The sequence below is a fragment of the Thalia democratica genome, chromosome 2 (assembly GCF_965202585.1).
Source record: "Thalia democratica chromosome 2, ktThaDemo2.hap1.1, whole genome shotgun sequence".
NCBI classification, from domain to species: Eukaryota; Metazoa; Chordata; class Thaliacea; order Salpida; family Salpidae; genus Thalia; species Thalia democratica.
Window position 1 is genome coordinate 78,055,092 of NC_139166.1, and position 19,366 is coordinate 78,074,457.

The following is a 19,366-nucleotide window of genomic DNA, read 5'->3' on the forward strand; positions in this document are numbered from 1 at the left end:
GCTATTTCGGCTAATGGGGGCAATAACTAGTAATGGGACTAAAAAGCAAAAGAAGAAATATCTGGTAAAGCGGGGCGATTGTGAAAACGAGTTTAAGAAGACCTGCTACGGAAGGTGATACTAATTTGCCAAATAATTCGTCCATGAAAACTAGCTTTATGTAAGAGTCGCCTTGTAAGCTCTCAGCATTTTCAACTAATTTAAGCATTAAGATGTAATAGGTTATTTTCTTTCACTCTGAAAGTAGAATACGTTCATATTATGTTTTAAGCTGTCTGAAACAGCATAGATAAAAAAAAAGTGTTCCAACTTGTATAAAAACAACTAATACGTTTTTTTTCTATCACCTATGTGCTAACTTTAAACAAATTAGCTAAAACTGTTAACTTATTTTTGCGGTAAAAATATCTGTCACAAACATAGCTTAGTTAATTTATTTAAAAGAACTTATAAAGTATAGCTAAAATTGTTGTCTAAACATTAGTTTTAGAAATTCCCGTCAATTTTGCAGTAACAAAGTTAAATATGTAAGTTAATACATGGTAGATATACTACCTACATAGTAAAGTTAGATTGAAAAACAAAAAAACTACTAATTATGTCAAAATTAAATTGTTATTTTAAACTAAACATACTAACTTAAAGTCATGAAGTTGCATGTTTTATTTTGTGCAAAAAAAAAAAACAAACACGAAATAATAGAACGCTTCAATAAGTTTTTTATATGCTTCAAAATATTCACAAAAAATTCAAAGAAAAAGTATAAAAATCACCAAGCTAATGAAACAAACAGTTTCTTTATATTTCGCAGTCAAATCTACACTAGTCTAAAAGTCATGTCTACTCAGTTTTCACAGTTTTATAACAAAGCTTTAATAATATTGCATAAGGAAACCAACTAAGACATGGTGAAAAATATCACTTATAAAAACTAATTAAAAGCTATTAGTGGTGGTATTAAATTTTATGCTATCTAATAAAAGTTGAACCACAAAACGCTATCTAGAATGTACATTAAGTGTGAGACTATTTAGATCTAATGTTTACTTTTTAAAAGCACTTTAAAACTTGAAACAATAAACAGCCACAATACACAAAAATTCAATTTTATAATTAAAAGCAAAAAAGATGTCATTATATAAAGGTTACATAAGTAAAAGTCATGATATAAATTGTAATTAGTATTTTTTTCAAACAACACTATTTCGTAAAAAAAGCTCTGAAAACCAATTTTAAAAAAGAAAATTTTAAAAAGTAACTACTTTTTAGTAGGCATGTAAAATAAAAATATTGAAGAAATTGTAGTGAAGAGTTCTGTAGGTTTCACTGAGTAGACGACAGATCGAAAGTTGAACTTGAAACATTGAAGTCGTCTTGAACCCAGGTTGGAACCTACAAATTTGAAACTTACAAGTTTTGATTATTATTATAAATTATTTTTCTATAAAAATGTATGTTTGCTAATATGGAATATAAACATATATATATATATATATATATAATTTATTCAAATGGCGATTTTAAAAATTCTGGAACATATGTTTCTCAAAGCTTTAATTTTTCATAAAGCTTTGATCATCAGCCAGTTAAATTCAAAATACAAAGCACTGTACTAAACAAAGATACAAAAGTTATGCAAAAAAACAAAAAACAGTATGACGTAATATTGTACATTACAAATATTCTGTACAAAAATCGATATACCTTCTAACTAATTAAACAACTAAAATTACCGAAAACAACAGTTAATTGACTATAAAATGCTTCAAAATTTGTTGTGTTTTAAAAGAAGCTTTTTTATATGTCGACAAGACGATATAAATTCGCTTCGCTTATTTAAACAACCTTCCTTTTTTAACGCATACATAACGGCTGTTGATTAATTGAGTCAATTAACTGTTGTTTTCGTTAATTTTAGTTGTTTAATTAGTTAGAAGGTAGATCGATTTTTGTACAGAATATTTGTAATGTACAATATTACGTCATACTGTTTTTTGTTTTTTTGCATAACTTTTGTATCTTTGTTTAGTACAGTGCTTTGTATTTTGAATTTAACTGGCTGATGATCAAAGCTTTATGAAAAATTAAAGCTTTGTGAAACATATGATCCAGAATTTTTTTAAAATCGCCATTTGAATAAATTATTTAAAAGCCCTTCAAGTGGGCTCAGTTGAAAGTGTTTACGTTTAAACATTAACCTTATTTTATATATATATATATATATATATTAATCTAATTATATAAAAAAAAACAGTTTAAACAGCTGTTTCGTACATGATAAGTTTTTCATAAACTTTATAACTAATATAAACTTGACTAATTATTTCTTGGAATATGATTAGAAAGCTATATTACAATTTTTAACCGGAAAAACCATCTTTGATGGTAAGTTATCCGTATTACGAATAGTTGTACGCAAGAAACAATTTTTGAAGTTATTTATTTTTTAGTATAGAAAAACAATCTTCTGATGTAACAATCGCAACAACCAACTTGTAATCCACAAAACACCTGCAGTGAGCCCTTCCACACGTGCAGACCCACCAGATACTTCTGGCTGGGTTTAATTTTGTTGAAGCTGTGCAGAAGATGCCTTGTCCTCGCATCGTAAAACTGGAGAACTCCTGAAAAATATGACCTTGTTTGAAATGCGATAATTATTTTCATCGCAAGATTAACAGCGACAGCATACGAGACTACCCACGACCGGTATCATCCTTGTTAGGGTCATCAGACTTAAAAACCTTGAGATCTTAAAGGTTTATTTAAAATGACAATTTAGAAGGAATTTTGCATTTGGAAAAATACTTTTTGTTTAACAATTTCTTATTTGCAAAATGAAAACTTGTGCTGAGCATAAACTACTAAACTAAAGGTACAAATATATTGTAAATTTATTTCTAAATATTTTTGGCAGTTGTTTTTATTTAATTTTAATCAAATGAAACCTGCAATCGGATTGAAATACAAGGCGATTCTCTGAGGAAAGTAATCAGATTTGTCCAGTGTCTTCATTTTGTTGTTGTGTTTCGCCTGAACTGAATTCTGTAAATAAATAATTTTAAGAAAATGTATGATTATATTCTTTTCTTGTCTAAAACTAGATATTATTTACAGCAACACGTTTTGTAGTATCATAAAAACGTTAATACTTACAATAAAACCACTTTGAAATTAAACTACAAGTGATAAATAAACTGTACAGTCCAGCATTAATTCAATTCATATCATACTAAACATCCACAATCTAAACTTGAAGTGAAGCCTTCAAAGTAAGGTAAGAAGTGTTATTATTTTATAAAAATTCTTTCTAACATATCTTATAAATCAGACCTGCATCCATCTGTTAACGTAAACAGCCCACGACGAGTTGGTCCTGCCCATCTGATCGAACTTGCTGATGGTGTCGTGCGTGATGCCAACTGCGAACACTTTAGTTTCAACATGAGCTTGCACTTCGAAGTATACCGGTTCGTCCACCGGTAGCACCGTGTCACCTGTTTAATTTTCATTTGAGAACTATAACTAAATAGTTCATATGTCATTTTGTTCCCTACAAATCAAAAATAAATTTTATTAGGCCATCTAGAATGTTATTCTGCTGTACATTAATTTAAATAATCAACTACAATGTTATGTACTTTTTAATAACACTTCTTATATATTAACAATATTGTGTTTAACTTTTACTTAAACATTATAGTAGCTGCGATGCAAATTTTTATCATATGATGACAACTACAAAGTAGAGATTTATTAAACAAGTAGACTTGTAATGCAAGTTTATCACAAGTCGTCTATTTAACTCTATACAAAAAACTACGAGCAAATACTAAACACAAACAAAACGTAGTAACTGTATAGAACAATGACATTTTTTTTAGTTCATTGAATATTATATCAAACTATCGTTAAAACTAACCCAGTATAGTGAAAGACTCTCCCATAAACCTGCTTTTTTTCTTCACCGGTGTTTCTTTGCTTGTTTTGTTTTTATCATTTGTCGCTGTAGAGGGTCTGGAATCGTCTGTTATTTTAAAATTGTCAAATTTATAAATCGTACAACTAGTTTTTGATTGTCAAAAAAAAGATATATATAAATAAAAAACAGCATGTATTCCATTACATATTTGAAAAACTAAATAAGTGGTGTAAACATACTCAACAAAGTAATCAACTCAAGTTGAAGAGTTATATATTGAAAACTGTTTTTTTTTAATAAAAGTTATTATATAATCGGTAATCTGTTTAGCGGTGAAACTAAGTAAATTGTTTAAATTAGCTCAAAAAACTTAAAACGTTTACAAAAATGTAGTTAACCAAAACTTACTAGTTTTAGCAGTTTGAATTGGCGCGCTTTCCCACTCAACCACCCTCCCGCTTTTTCCCGCCAAGCTCATGCTCGAGTGAGCGGCGTGTTCGTCCAAGCGGAACGAAAAGGCGGGAGTTTCGATCAGCAAGGTGGCGCTGTACTCACCGGTGACCGATTTGTTGCTGGCCTGGCACCTCACTTGCAAGTACGAGTGGTCGAACACCAGGTCTGCGAAAAAAATTAAATAAAACTTATTAAAAAATATTAAGTAAAAGATGTTCAATGTAATAACAACTGTCGAAAACCAGGTCTGTGGAAACAAACTTAAGTTTTCGAAACAGAAAACTACTCAATAAAAAAATTCTGAGCTGAATAGTTATGTTTAAACCAAAATTTTTAAATAACTATATGATAACATAAACTAGTTATTTTATAAAACAGAAGGTATACAAGGTAAACCTTCTTTTTAGAAAAATATAATAGTATAAAATAGTGCTGCAATTAAAAAAATGAAAAATCTAAAAACTAAAATTTTATTAAAAAATAGGAAAGTTCTAAAGCAAACAAATATTGTACTTCATAATTGAAAATTCGTTCAAACATTTATCACTTATTCTTCTAATGCGAAATATGTTTTTATTTGTATGAAATAAAATAGAATAAAGGTCATAACTCTTACATACAAACAAACAATATGTTTAAAACCCAAACCAACCTTCGATCAAGCACCTGTTATCAGTGAGATGCGATACGGTCTTCCATTTAACCTCCTGCTTATTGCTTCTACTGTCAACCTGTCGGAACTGAAGCGTGAACTCTTCATCCCCGCCAAACTCGTCACGTGATTCGTCGTCACGGTCCGATGATTCTAACTGCCATTCGCAGTAGAACCTGTTGTCGCTAAGACGACATTGCTCTTCGATGAACACTGGAATTCCTGGAGCTTTTTAGAAAATTGTTCAGATTGAAAATACAAGTTGATTTTTTTAGATATTTAGTTTAGAGTTTTTTTTAAGTTAAAAACCCCTAAATGATTATATGCATTATATAGTTTATCTGCAATATTGTAAAATATGTTTTAGTTATTTCTTATTTACGTACATACTAATGTAATTATTAATAGTTAGTAATTAAATATAAACGGGATAGCTTTCAATCGAAACCAAACAATAGTCATTTTTTACTTGTCAAAGTTTTTAAAACTGTTCAAATTTTTGTTATACTTTAATTATTATTCTCATTAGCATTTGATTTTTTTCAATATCAAGTGTTTTCATACATACTTCAAATAAACAGATTCAAACTTATAAAATAATCAATTTGAAAATTACTAATTCAAATTTTTAATGATTAAAATATTTTTAGAACTCAATAGACATCTTCAACATAGCAAAATATAAATTAACATGTTGAAACTGTATGAAGTAAAATGATAAGACTTGGTGTTTTAAAAAACCTCTTATTTGTTTGTACATATATTTTTTGTCTATGTGGTAAACAGTTGGTAAGAAAAATTATTTTAATTTGTCTAAATATAAGATGAATCATTAAAAATAATAGTACTAAAACTTTGAAATATTTCTTAGTTGAAAGATTATATCAAAGTATATATTGTGTAATATTGTTATGATTAAAAAGATCTATAAAGTTTAAACATTTTCATGCAAATTTTGAGATCTAAATCATCTGAAAATAGTATGACGTAAATAAAAATAAAATCTAAATTAAATAAATAACTTTAATCATTTTGTGAAAAGTCTTGATTAACAAAATATTCTGTTTATATATTTTGCAATCAAATAGTGTTTTACTAAAAGAAGATAGATGATCTGTTTATCAAAACTATAATTTATTTTGAAAATAATTTTTTTTAAGATAGATGAAACTTGTATGAAGGACATTTTACAAGGTAAAATGTTAGCATAAGTGAAAATAGCATGTCGTAAAGTTATACTTTTTGTATAAGTTTTTATTTAATGGAAGTGGATCTTTAAAAACTATGTAAAAGTAATATGTAAAATTCAGCAATGTTTTAAATATTTATGACCAAGTCCGTTAGAACATTATTGATATGGAAAAAAAGTTACATAAACTTCCAATTTTGCCGTGAAAATTAGGGTTACTTAATGAGTTGGCTAGTTGACATGAAAATTGAACTAAAAAGATAAGCAATGGTCAATCTTAAGATTAAAAATGCTTTAAAGGTTGATTAGTATAACAAGATGTATCACTTTTAGATTTTGCCTATCAATTACAGTACACTACCGCTTAAGTACGCACTTTTTTTGGTACGCATCACGCCTTAAGTACGCACTTATCCAGAAAGACAAAGTAAAGGATGTTATAATAGAACTTCAAGAAATTCCAGTTTTTTTGCTTAAATTTTCAATCATCAAGTTTTTCCAGATTATTTTATGTTTCCAGGTATAATGGCCAACCTGCTGAGTTAGCCTGATACTTTCACAACTTTTAAACTAGGTTGAGTAATCCTGAGTAGGCCAAGTGGCCTGAGATTGAGACAGTCCTGTTATCAAATGTTAACAAACTAAATACTTATGTAGTGGTTGCAGAAAAGTAAAAAGAATAATGATATTTGAGCTGTAATGCTATAAAATAAATAAATCTAGATGACAAAGTTAAAAAAACCTACATATACAAAAAAGTTAAGTCATAATTTAATTTAAATGCACATACATGGTTGTTTTGATAATGTTTGGTAAACACAAAGTAGTTTGGTACTATCCCTCTAACAAAACAAAATGTAGCTTCATATTTTTTTAAATCATTGACTGACATTGACTTTCTATATTAAATGTATGTATTAATTATGTAGAAGCTTTTTATAGAAAAAATAAATCATAATAAAATCTTTTAAAAAAATTTGCCAATTAGAATTATGTTTTAAATGTTATTTAAAATAAATGACTTGTTATTTTGCTTAATTATTTGGTGGCTAGTTGTAAGAAAGAAAACAAACAACTAAATTTCATATTATACTATATCGTCAAAAAGTACGCACTACCCGTGCTAAGTACGCACTTTTTGGTCGGGTTCAATTTGCGTACTTAAGCGGTAGTGTACTGTATTAATAGTTCTATAAAAAATAAATGTACTTTGTGTTTTAACAAAAGGACCTTAAAGGGTACTTTTACGGAAAAAATGGAAATTTGATAAAAATAACATCGAGTATTTTCCATCGAAAGCATTCAATGTTTTACACGTTAAAAGATATAGTTAATATAAGATCTTTAAGACATATAATGACTTTGGAAAAAGAGACAACAACTTCATAAATAAACACACTTGATTTCAAACACAACTGAAAATCGAAACAATTAATGTTTAAATAAATTAAGTTCAACAATAAAAAGGTTCTAAATCTAGAGATAAAGAATAGAATAATTGACCTTGTTTCCCGAAACTAATAAAAAGAATAATTATTAATATACATTTTGAGAATAATTGAAAAGGTTTGATTATTCTATCATACACGTTTAAAAAAATTAACTTAAAAGAAAAAACTACTCAATAAAGTGAGAAGTATATTTTTGTTATTAAAAAGTTGATACTATGTTTAAAAAATTAATTAAATGATCTTAAAGTTAGATTAGTAGTACAATATGTTAACAAAAAACTTAAAGTTAGATTTACTATACACATTAAAAGTGGTTCACATCAGTAGATACATATTGATAGATTGTAAAAAAAAATTAGAATCCAACACTAATAAGAAAAATAGTTTAAAAAGCGCACTACGTTTTTTTGTTTTTAGAGCATGTTTTCTTTTTTTTAACTTATTTACATATACTGTGGACTGTGTTACTACGTATTCTAGTATGTGTTTTTCATCAAATCGAATTTAAAATAAATTTATGACCATTTCTTTAAATCAATTCTTAGCTTATTATGTTGTGTTTATTTACATTTTTTTATTGTAGTATTGATCAAATTTGATTACAACACTTAACAGTTTCAAGTAGAAAATTCTTTTTTTCAGTTCGGCCGGCAATAAAATTTTTCATTCAACCAACGACTTATAAAAGGTTGCCGGTTACTGATCTTCCAATTATTTGTTTTTATCACAATTAAGTTATTACTGTCAATAATTGCATTATTTTGAAAAACATGACAGATCTAGATCTAATACTTGGCATAAAAATCAATAAAAAAAAAGTGAAAAATGTTTGCTTATGATGTACTTAAAACTACAACTAAAAAAAGAACTAATCTAAAAAGTCAGTCCTAAAAACTTTACAAATGTTTATAATAAAATGTGCAGGTTATAATATGATAAAAACTTTAAAAGGTGGAAGAAAATAGGTATAAATATCCAAGCAATTAAAAGTGATATTTAAACAATCGGTTATCAAAAAAGATGATAAAGTTGCGTGGGAAAAGCAAACTTGAATACGATTTCGTAAACTGCTCTGAGTGTAAAACAAACAATAAGTTTCGAAAATTGCATTGGATAGTTGGATGGAATAAGAGTTAGATTGGATAATTAGTTGGATGGAATAAATCAGAAATTTGTAGAGCAACAAATAAGGTTAATGAAAGATTGGTTGTAAAACAAAGAGAAAAAAACAAAAAACTGTACTTGAGTTTGGAGGGATTAATTGAGTAAAATCAAACTTGTGAAGCTAAAAAAGACATAACATAGATGAAAAAAGTTGTCTTGAAAACTATCTTAGAAACTTAAATGGAAACTCGGTAAACAATTTTTATGATAAAAACTTTATTTCGTTTTAAATTGGTGATCAGTTAGTTTCATCTTCAAGGGTTAAAAAAGGATAAATGTTCAAAAGAAAATATTCTACTTGGTCAAAAACAATTATTTCATCATGATAGTCTTTTAAACGGTCGGACAAGAAAAAATATTTCTATAGTGAAATATTTTACTTGGAAAAACAAAAAACAAAACATAGGATATTTTAAAAGCAGTTGAAAGTTCTTTAAAGCTATAATAGCCTGAGAAAAAAAATCTAAATGAATAAACGACGAATAAAACCATATTTCAAATGCCTAGTATCAAATGAAATGCATCAAACTAAAATTATGACTTTAAGTTCAATAGATTGAAAACTCTGGAGAAAATTAAAAAAAGAAAACAAACATATATGAAAATATAACATAAAAATGAGTTAAGTTATAAATTAACTTACTAAAACTTAAAAGTGTTACGTTCATTTGTGTACTATTTATATAGTAAAAAAAAGTTTATTTCCTGGAAATAAAGGTAAGTAGAAATGAAATAATAATAGCATTGAGTGTTATACAAAAACATTTATAAAATATTTACTTAATAAGATTTTTTTTTGATATTATTGAAATAAGTCCTTACTAGAAAGAAAAGTTTATGATTACAATTTTATTCAAAACAATCAAGAATTTTCTGGTTGAATATTAGTAAAGACACAATAGTTTAAAGGTTAGTTTTAGATCCAACGTATAAGAAACTAATACTAGAAATACGACTTTCTAAACAAAAAAACTTAACAAAAAACTTATTAAATAACAAAGTAGTTAAATGGACATTTGAAACCAGACTTAATTGTTTTGTTAATTTTAATGTCTATTGGATTTTCATGGTTCACATAGAACATCATGAACTTCTGCATGTTGAGAAAAATATTATTTATACAAATATTGTTGCCAAAAATAATTGAATTTATTTTTATCTCTTAATTGACGAAGATATTATATAAATAGTTCAAAAGGTTAAGTAAGAAAAAAAATCATTTTAAGCTGGAAACTCAAGAAAAAGTTAAGGGATAAAAGCAGCAACTAGTTATCAATGTAATTCATCAAACACATTCAAGTAAGATAGTCATACAGATTTTTTATGTTAAATAAAATAGTGTTTAAAACAGATGATAATGTTTCTAGTCATTTCTATTTGGTAATAATCTATTAAAAAAAACTAATTAAAACTTTTAGATTGATTGATAGAAAAAAGTTAAAAATTTGTTAGTAAACCCTAGGAAAATGTAGTCGAAATAACAGCGGTATCTTGTCGTGAGAATACAAATAATTTAATCGAAAGACTTTTTGTTACTTTTTAAGTTGTATTTGAAATGTGTTTTAATTCGACAAATTTTTAATACAGCATATTATATTTCTTTTTATAATTGTTCTACTAGTTGGTAGAGGTAGTAACGAAAAAAACTCAAGACATTTTTCTTTAAATGATGATCAATTTTTTTAGATTAAAGTTTCAGGAAGAAACAACCACAAATCAAATAGTAAAACACGTGGAATATTTTCTATCGAAAGTTTTTAAAAGATGTAACGATGATCGTACTGAAAATATTTTTTTTCATCAAGAAAATTTAAAGGGTGGAAAAGCCTATGATGAGATTTTATACCAGCGGTTATATTAAAAAAAGAGGATAGTTTCTAAAATAAAAATAAATGCCACAACAAATAAAAAGCAATTTAAGGCCATAGGGGGGTCAGCCATGTTTTTTTTGATATTATTTTATAGAGTTTGTGCTAAGCTTCAAGATGCCTTTTATCGTTTTAAAAATTCAAATTATTTTTTGAGATATGACCAGTCAAAGTCGGGTCGCATAGTTTGTTCCCTTTGGGAAGGGAAAACTAAAACATCGAAAAATGACTATTTTATTTAAAACCTATCTTTTCCTACGTTTTTCAAGCAATCTTCTTCAAACTTTCACAGTCTAATCTTTATACAACAACAAAAAAACGTTACTTTGGAAGTTTTTTTTTTTAATTTTTGTGATAATTCTTTTTTAATTACTAAAATTTATAAGTAGCGTTTTTTTCTTTTAATACAACGAACATTTCCTAAAATTTTGAAGAAGATTGCTAGAAAAATAAAAGAGGAGATAGACTTTTAGTGAATTTTAAAACTCCAGAGAAAATTGACCCCGAAAAATTTGCGGTCCATACGTTTGTATCGGAAATTTTTTACAAAAAATAAAATATCTAAAATGTTAAATGATATTTTTGAATTCTATATAAACTGGCATGTAGTTTGTACTTAAAGCTTTCATATAAAAGCCAAAGTTAATTTTTGTGAAGAAAAGTGTTTTACCCCTCCCCCTATGGCCTTAAGGTATAAAAGTATTAAAACAACTTATTAGGGAAAAGCAAAGTTATATAAACTCTATAAACTTCTTTGACTGTCAATAAAAAATCTGTAAAACTTGTTTTGAACTTGGTAGTCAGATGAAAAAATAATAAATATTTTGGTTTTTTAATAGCAAAAATAAAAGTGTTGGATAAAAAATTGTATGAAAAGTTATTATAAAAAAGTAAATGGATATCTGATATGCAGAAATTTAAGAAAAGACAATGATTCGATTTTTATTTGGTGGATAGTTTCATCAAAAGCATCGAAAAAATGCTGAAGGTTCAAAAGAGATTTATGTTTCACTTGTTTAAGACTTAGTATTTTCGAAGAAAGCGTTTAAAAAGATTGGACATAATAAGTTGTTTTTATAATTAAATACATCAGTCGGAATAACAAAAAGAAAAAGCTTATAAAATTATGAAATATATTGAAAGCTCTATAAAACTACATAGAAGTCAGAAAAAATAAAAAAGAAGAAATAATGGACATACCTAATGGAAGTCATTAACAATCGAAATTATTTTAATAGATAGGGAAAGCATACTTTTAACAAATTATTTGAAATGAAGTTCTTATGAAAATAGTAAAAACTATAGCAAACTTTGGAAAAAATTAAACAATATTAAAACAACGAAGAATGTTAAATATTTCACATGAATAGGAGATGAGATATATTTTTCTAATACTTTTCAATTATAAACAAAAATATAAGGTGCATTAAAAACAACTAAACTTTAAAGGAATGTCAGAAACGGTGAGAAAAGAGTAATTCACTAAAAATCTATTTTCTCCTGCGTTTTTCCAGATAAATACCTCAAAGTTTCAGAAAGTGTTACTTGCAATACTTGAAAAATCTTGTTTTAAACAATTTTTAAAAAATTTCAAAATCAAAAATTTGTAAACAAAAACTTTTTGGTTCAAATTTTTGTCATATTTTTTTTAGTTATTTACGACAGAATGTTTTAAATTCATTTCCTAAAAGTTTGAGGTGTTTATCTCATAAAACGTTGGAGAAGATATATTTTTAGTGAAATATTCTTTTCTCTCTACTTTACTTTTTGTCTCCTAAAACGAACCTATTGTTGCCTCCGACTTTGACTTGCTGTATCTCAAAAACTATTTTGAATTTTTAAAATTTGTAAAAAGCTTCTTGTAGCTTAGTTTAAAGGCTATAAAATAATAATCAAATGATAAAAAAACATTTAACCCCTTATGTCCTTAAGATAAAGTAATTGAAAAACCCCTGCAGAATTTAAATAATTGTTTAACTTAATTTAAATAAACACAGTGTTTATTACCAAGTGTGCTGTGCACTATTATAAGTAAAAAACTACAACACAGCAAATAAAACTAAATATGTACACAATTTTATTAAAAGTAAACTTTTGTATAAACTTGTAAGTTTTCAACTAACTTTTGCAGAACAAATGTTAAAATATTATTTTTGCTTAGGTAAACTATGAATATACCACCAGCTTATCATTATAGTAATATTGAATAAATGTTATGTGCACAAACTAAACTTTTTATTCAAACAAATTAACCCTACTAAATAACACATAGTTTTAAACAGTATATTTTACAAATTCATTAAACTCAAATCAGTTTAAGTTGCTATGGTTATATAAAACAATAACCAAGTAAATGCTGTCTGTAATCTTTTACATCAAAAGTTAACCCACATGTATTAAATACACTCAGTTTAACTTTTAAACTACAAAATTAAGTTATCAGTGATACGTGAGTTATAGAAAGTAGAAAACATCAAATATAGAAAATTCACTTAAATACCTAGTGTTTAAAAGTAAGTTGAAAAATTACTAAACGTTTTTCATCTTAAAAAAACTTATAATTGTTCAAAACCTTAAATGAACAGTAGTAAAAATTAGTTTTAAGAGTAATTATTGATAAACAAATTCAAAATACTCTTTAATTTTTTTTTAGATTTGATTATGTTAAGTTTTTACATGATGACCAATAATTTATAGTTACCAGTATAGAAATTTATGAACTTAACAATAATTTAATTTTCAATTCTAAGCATATCTCAAACAGTTATTTAAAGAAATTACGAAAAAACAGTAAGTTATTTTAAAATATGCAAATATGCACAATGGTGTAGACATATATTTTAAATATGTTTTAAAGAGAAGGTAAATACTATACAAATTTTGAAATATATAAAGTTTATCATAAACTATAATTTTATATAAACTTTTAAAATTCTTAAACATTTTTCAATCTAGCTTTATTAATTGGTTAATAATGCGTTTCTACGCTAAACAGTCTAATGTACTAAACTTTTAGATTTCTATTCATTGACTGGCTCTGTGGAGTTAAATGAAAGTTTTACATTAGCAGGCTAGCCAAGTAAAAAATTATGTATCTTATACGTCCAAATTTCATTATTTTGTCGTTATTCATTTTAAGACTTTTTGTTATATATAACTAAGAAGTTATACATTTTTTATTTTAAAATAAGATTAAAACACATCTTACAAGAACACCAAACAATTTATTGAGTGTAAATCTATTAGAAAAAAAAATATCAAAGTATTTTAAAGTACATATTTACTCACTTTAACAATTTATTTGAAAATAGTTTTAGTTTAACTAACAAATTTTTATTTTATTTTTTAATTTCAACTAATAAAATGTAACTTTGTCTAAGTCTTTAACTAATGTTCATTTGTGAATATTTAGACAGTACGTTCACTTTAGGTTCAAACAGTTGCTTAAAATACGTAATGAACAAAATCAGTTTGAAATACTTGAATAGAGAAAATAACCTCCAACCATCTTAGAGGGTCGTAAATTATTTAAATGTGAAGTCTAGAAGCGTTTAAACAGCTAAGGAGAACAGCTTTTGAGTAATTAAAAACGGCTATAATCTAAACTATTTCGCCATTAAAACTAGCAAAAAAATTATTTAACATAGCAACATTTTTTCGAATATCTTTAATAAAAACTAACGTTCAAGGAATTTCAGGTTTTGCACCATGTTATTTTGCCTGGCAAAGTCAACAGCCAAGTAGCAGTTCACATCGGATACTTCTGGAATAAGAGCTATTCTGAAGGCAGGTGACATTGTGATTCTGTTAAAGTACATAAATTAATTAGTTTCTAGTGCTTGCGATTATATCTCCTATCAAAATTATACCAAAATATATTTACTGACGTTTTTACAACAATTAAATGTTTAAAAAACATTGAATATTATATTTTTTTAATAATTAAAGTTATAACAAAACACACGTCTACTTCTTATTTTCTTAATCTTTAAAATTTAAAATACTTTGTTTAATTAAAAAAAAAACGAAAGCTTTCTTAAATTATATTTTAGCTTTTTTATTTATGTCATTAGCAAATTTATATTAATATACAGCAATTATATAATTTTGGAGGTCACTTTCAAAAAAAAAAGATTTACTTTTTTGTTTCAGATAGAAAAAAATCAGTAGCATTTAAACGTAATATTAGCTACTACTTTGTCAGCTTAAGTTTTTTTAGAATTGCAAACAAAGAATTTGTTAGAAATTTTAACAATAAAAGTGTTTTTTTAGCCGGATTATCCTTGAAAATAGCAACAAACCGCTTTCAAAGCGCACAAATATCGACATTTCTGATTTTTATTGCAGTTACACATTTGAACCAATGCTTGCTATTTCACTACATTTATCAAAGGCTGCAACTAACACTACTATACACCCTAGCACAGAATTACACCCTGACTCACAGCCAATTGTTTGCTGATAAATGCTGCGCAGGTTATTGTGGCTTGTGATAAATATTTGCAATTTAAATCGATAATGTAAAGCGCATTAAATTCCTATATACGTGCATGACTTCAAGTTCAAGTTTAATTGTTGAACACGTTTTAATTCAATGGGATTAGTCAAGTTACTCAAGAGCTTTATCTACGACTTGTGATACAACATTGAATAACAAGTTTGGATTGTATAATTGGCTAATCACTCCTTAATAAAAAAACAATTAAATTTTGTAAAATGTAATGTTAAATACATAATTGTTTTTAGTCCACTTTTAAGCATTAAAGTAAAATAAAAACAACGAACTTTTTTAGTTGTTTAACTTTTACACAACTTTTAAAAGTACTGCAAACAATTGAACAGCATTAAAATTAAAAACGCTATATGTTGTATTTATTTAAGTTTTAAGATAATTGCAAAAAACTAAAGCCTGTAAACCTTTGTTTATTTTTTTATTATTTTATCCTTAAACACAAGTAAGCTTAAAAATTACAACACATTGACAACATGGCTATCTTAAACTAATTTAGCAAATATGAATGGTTTAAAACGTATATTAGCATGATAAAACCTTTTCAATGGTTTTAAGAAAAGTAAAAACTAATAAAACAATTTTTTAAATAAAAATTTAGTATTTAAAACTAGTGTTATTTCGTGTTGTAATGTTATATTTAAAGAATAATAAAGCATAAATGATTTTGTTCAGATTTAAAAAAGACTTTTAACTAAAAGATAATTTAAATATAAACTAATTTACACATTAAAGGTTTTTATATTTTTTTTTACTTAATTATGTTTTTCAACATCTAGGTTTATGCATAGACTGACATACTTTAAAAAAAAAAACTTAAATTTTTTAATATATCATTACTTTTTCTAAGTTATCGTACGAAGCACAAATATTTTTACAAAACTTTTATAAAAAAAAATAAAAAGATAAAATAATTGCTCACAACACAAGACACAACAATAAATGACAATAATTTATTTTGCTCGATCATTTAACAGGAATGTACAACAATGGTACTACTTTCTAAAAAACTAAGAATAAATTTCATATAAAGTTTAGCATGACCATAATTAAAATTTGAAAAATATTTCAAATTATCTGACACTACACAACTAATTGCAATATAAATTGAACATTTATACAGGGTTGCCAAATGTTTTTGGCAAATTTTCTCCAGGTTTTAAACATGTCCTCCAGGCTTTTAAAAGTACACATTTTTTGGTCTATTTTTAGTTTAAAGTTAAGTTTAAGGTTAGAAACTCTGTAATCACATTGAAAAGATTTCGCAAAGATACTTTAAATAGGTTTTTTAATAAAAAAATGTTTATGATCACAAAAATTTCCATCATATGATAGATTTTTTGTGTCAAATCGAAATTTTGCTACTGAACATATTAAAATTGCTAAAAATTCCAGGTTTTTTAGCCTAAATTGTCAAATTCTAGGTTTTTCCAGGTTTCTTCAGATTTTCCAGGCTTTTTGGCAACCCTGATTTGTACTACATTCAACTAATTACAATATATATTGCACATTTATGCTACATTCAACTAATTACAATATATATTGCACATTTATACTACATTCAACTTACCTTTGTTTGATATCGTCTATTTCCTGCATTGAGTTGTACAAAAAATACCGTTAGTTTTTTATATTTGTATTATATATTTTTTATAATTAATAAACATTACATGTCACGATAACTTAATTCAATATAATGGATACAAAAATTAAAGTAACACATTTTTACGTTAATATTTTATATTAGGGAAGTACATACATATCAATGGCGGAAGTAACTCAATTTTTTTGGCATCAAGTTCTTTAGTTTTGTCATTTAAAGCAGGGTTTTCCAAACGTTTTTTCAAATTGCCCCTTTAAAGAAATAAAAAAAAAGATATGGCTCCCTCCAACAAGGGTTCTCAAAAAACTACCCTTAAGTACGCATTGCACCTTTTTTTTGTCTTCATCATCAACTTCAGAATATCTAGTGTAAGTTTTAAATTATGACCTCGTGGCCCCTTTACTGCTCAAAACTACCAAAATTCTGTAATGGCCCCTAAGGAGGCCGTTTAAGCCAATTTAGAAAACCCTGACTTGAAGCAATATCATGTAGTGTACAAAATGTAAATAAACTATAAAAGTTCTCATCATTCTAAAACTAGTAAACATCAAAAATACAAAATCTCAAACAACACCATAAAACTTTGCTAGATACATTAACAATAGTAACTGATTTATTTATGTGACCACATTAGGCGTAAAAGAAATTTTATAAAATCAAAACAATTTTATTTAGATTATGTATTTGATTTAAATTAATTGTATACAAATTAAAAATATTTTTTTAAAGATCACTAAAATGCAAAAAAAAGTAGTTTATTTGAATAAAAATGTTTTGTTTTTAATTAGATAACAAAAAATCAACCTCTGTTAGTTTTGCTGAAGCTGACTCTTTTATTATTTCTTCAATGTCTTTAGACGTTTTTTCAATTAGGTCATGTTGCTCCTGTTGAAAAAAATACATACAAAAATGAACATGTATAGAGTTTTTGTTATGAAAATGTTTTATAAAATATTTAATCTTATTACATTTCAGTTGAAAAATAAAAAGGTGTATTCAATTTTGGTTAATGATAAACTTTAAAAGTCAGATTCAAAAAACTTTTTCTTTGGTAGTGTATCTTTTTTACAAGTTTGAATTAAAGCATATTTTTACGACCAAAATGTTACTTAAAACTATGCATTACAAAGTTAATGTGCTGTTGACTATGCTGCTGTTATTAATGATGAGAAGAAAAAACTTTATATACATGATTGTTATAAAAATTTGAGATTGAACTAGAATAATCTAAAAGTTTAATACTTTGAAACATTTAAATATTTTTTTTTAATTCAAAAACTTTGGATTACAATATTTTTAAACTTCCAATTAAAACTTAAAAAAAGATGTATTACATGTTACATTTTTCTTCGCAGAGTTAAACTTTTAAACACCTGAAGCTTGTTGAACTTTCCATTGTGTTCACTTAATACCTGAAGTTTGACCTGTATGACTTAATAAATAAACAAAACTTTTATATGATACAAAACACATTTGACTTTGCTCATTAAAATCCTTAAGTTATAAAATTCACCGAACTCTCAGGTTACTTTCTCATTACACACCTGAAGCTTGTTGAACTTTTCATCGTGTTCATCGTCAACAGTTTGCAGAAACTCTTCTTTCTTCGCCTGCAGACTCTGCATCAACGCGTCGAACTCGTTTTCGATGTCGGCGCACGCGTCCTCGTAGTTCCGCTTCAGTTCTTCCATGCAGCTCGCGAGGTCCCGCTTGAACTCGGTCATGTCTTCCAGTCTGTTTTTCACCTCGTCAACTATCCTCGTCACTTCGCTCTGTTGGGAATTTGATAAAACGATGACAATATCAACCAACTCATACACTAATTCTCAAACGCATTGAAGTTTTTTACGAGTACGAAAAAGATGATAATTAATGGTCTGAACATGTTGAGTGGGAATTTTTTATGGCAACATTAAAAAAACACAGAGTTGATTATATCTTTGTCACCATAGATTTCAAATCTTAAATTAGTCACAACCATTTTATTCATTTGAAATTAAAAATTGAGAGCTTAATAAGTTTCTATAAACAGCTATTTACAAAAAAAATGAAAATTTAAAACGAAAATCTATCTATTGAATTAGTGTTTTATAGTTCAGATTTCATAGTTCTAATTTCCTACTGAAGAAGTTTTTGAAAGTACTTTAGGCAACATAACAAGTACTTATAAATTTGTATATTTTTTTGTAAAATAAAAAAGACTTTTATATCTAAAACAATTTTGATAAAGACAAAAAATTACGAAGAACAACACACAACCAAGGGCAGATTTGAGATACTTAAAACTATAACAGTTCAGATAGAAACAATTAGCTAATTTGAAAAATTAAAACAAATTTCATTTTTTGTGTTTTACAGAATTAACTAAAATGTTCAAAATATTCACTAACCTCATCTTGTTGAGATACCGTCATTTTTATTTCATTAATTAACCTTTTATTTAAAAACCTAAAAAAGTAAGTTAAATCTATAAACTTGAAGTATTTACACAACATTGAAAATAAATAACTAAAAGTTTGTGCATTAAAACATTTATATGTATGATCTATAAACT

At 26.3% G+C, this 19,366-nt stretch overlaps 1 protein-coding gene across 1 annotated transcript; it reads right to left on the bottom strand.

The window, feature by feature from the left end:
- Nucleotides 1–733: 733 nt before the first annotated feature.
- Nucleotides 734–19,254, bottom strand: LOC145829963 (FSD1-like protein). Its single transcript, XM_082937852.1, has 12 exons — nucleotides 19,203–19,254; nucleotides 18,357–18,584; nucleotides 17,617–17,697; nucleotides 16,780–16,802; nucleotides 14,382–14,503; nucleotides 5,028–5,255; nucleotides 4,331–4,540; nucleotides 3,923–4,027; nucleotides 3,334–3,497; nucleotides 2,949–3,045; nucleotides 2,494–2,624; nucleotides 734–1,392 (listed from the first exon to the last, which is right to left on the bottom strand). Exons 1-12 carry the CDS (start codon nucleotides 19,224–19,226, stop codon nucleotides 1,324–1,326), a joined length of 1,482 nt encoding a protein of 493 aa, XP_082793978.1. The 5' UTR covers nucleotides 19,227–19,254; the 3' UTR covers nucleotides 734–1,323.
- Nucleotides 19,255–19,366: the final 112 nt, after the last annotated feature.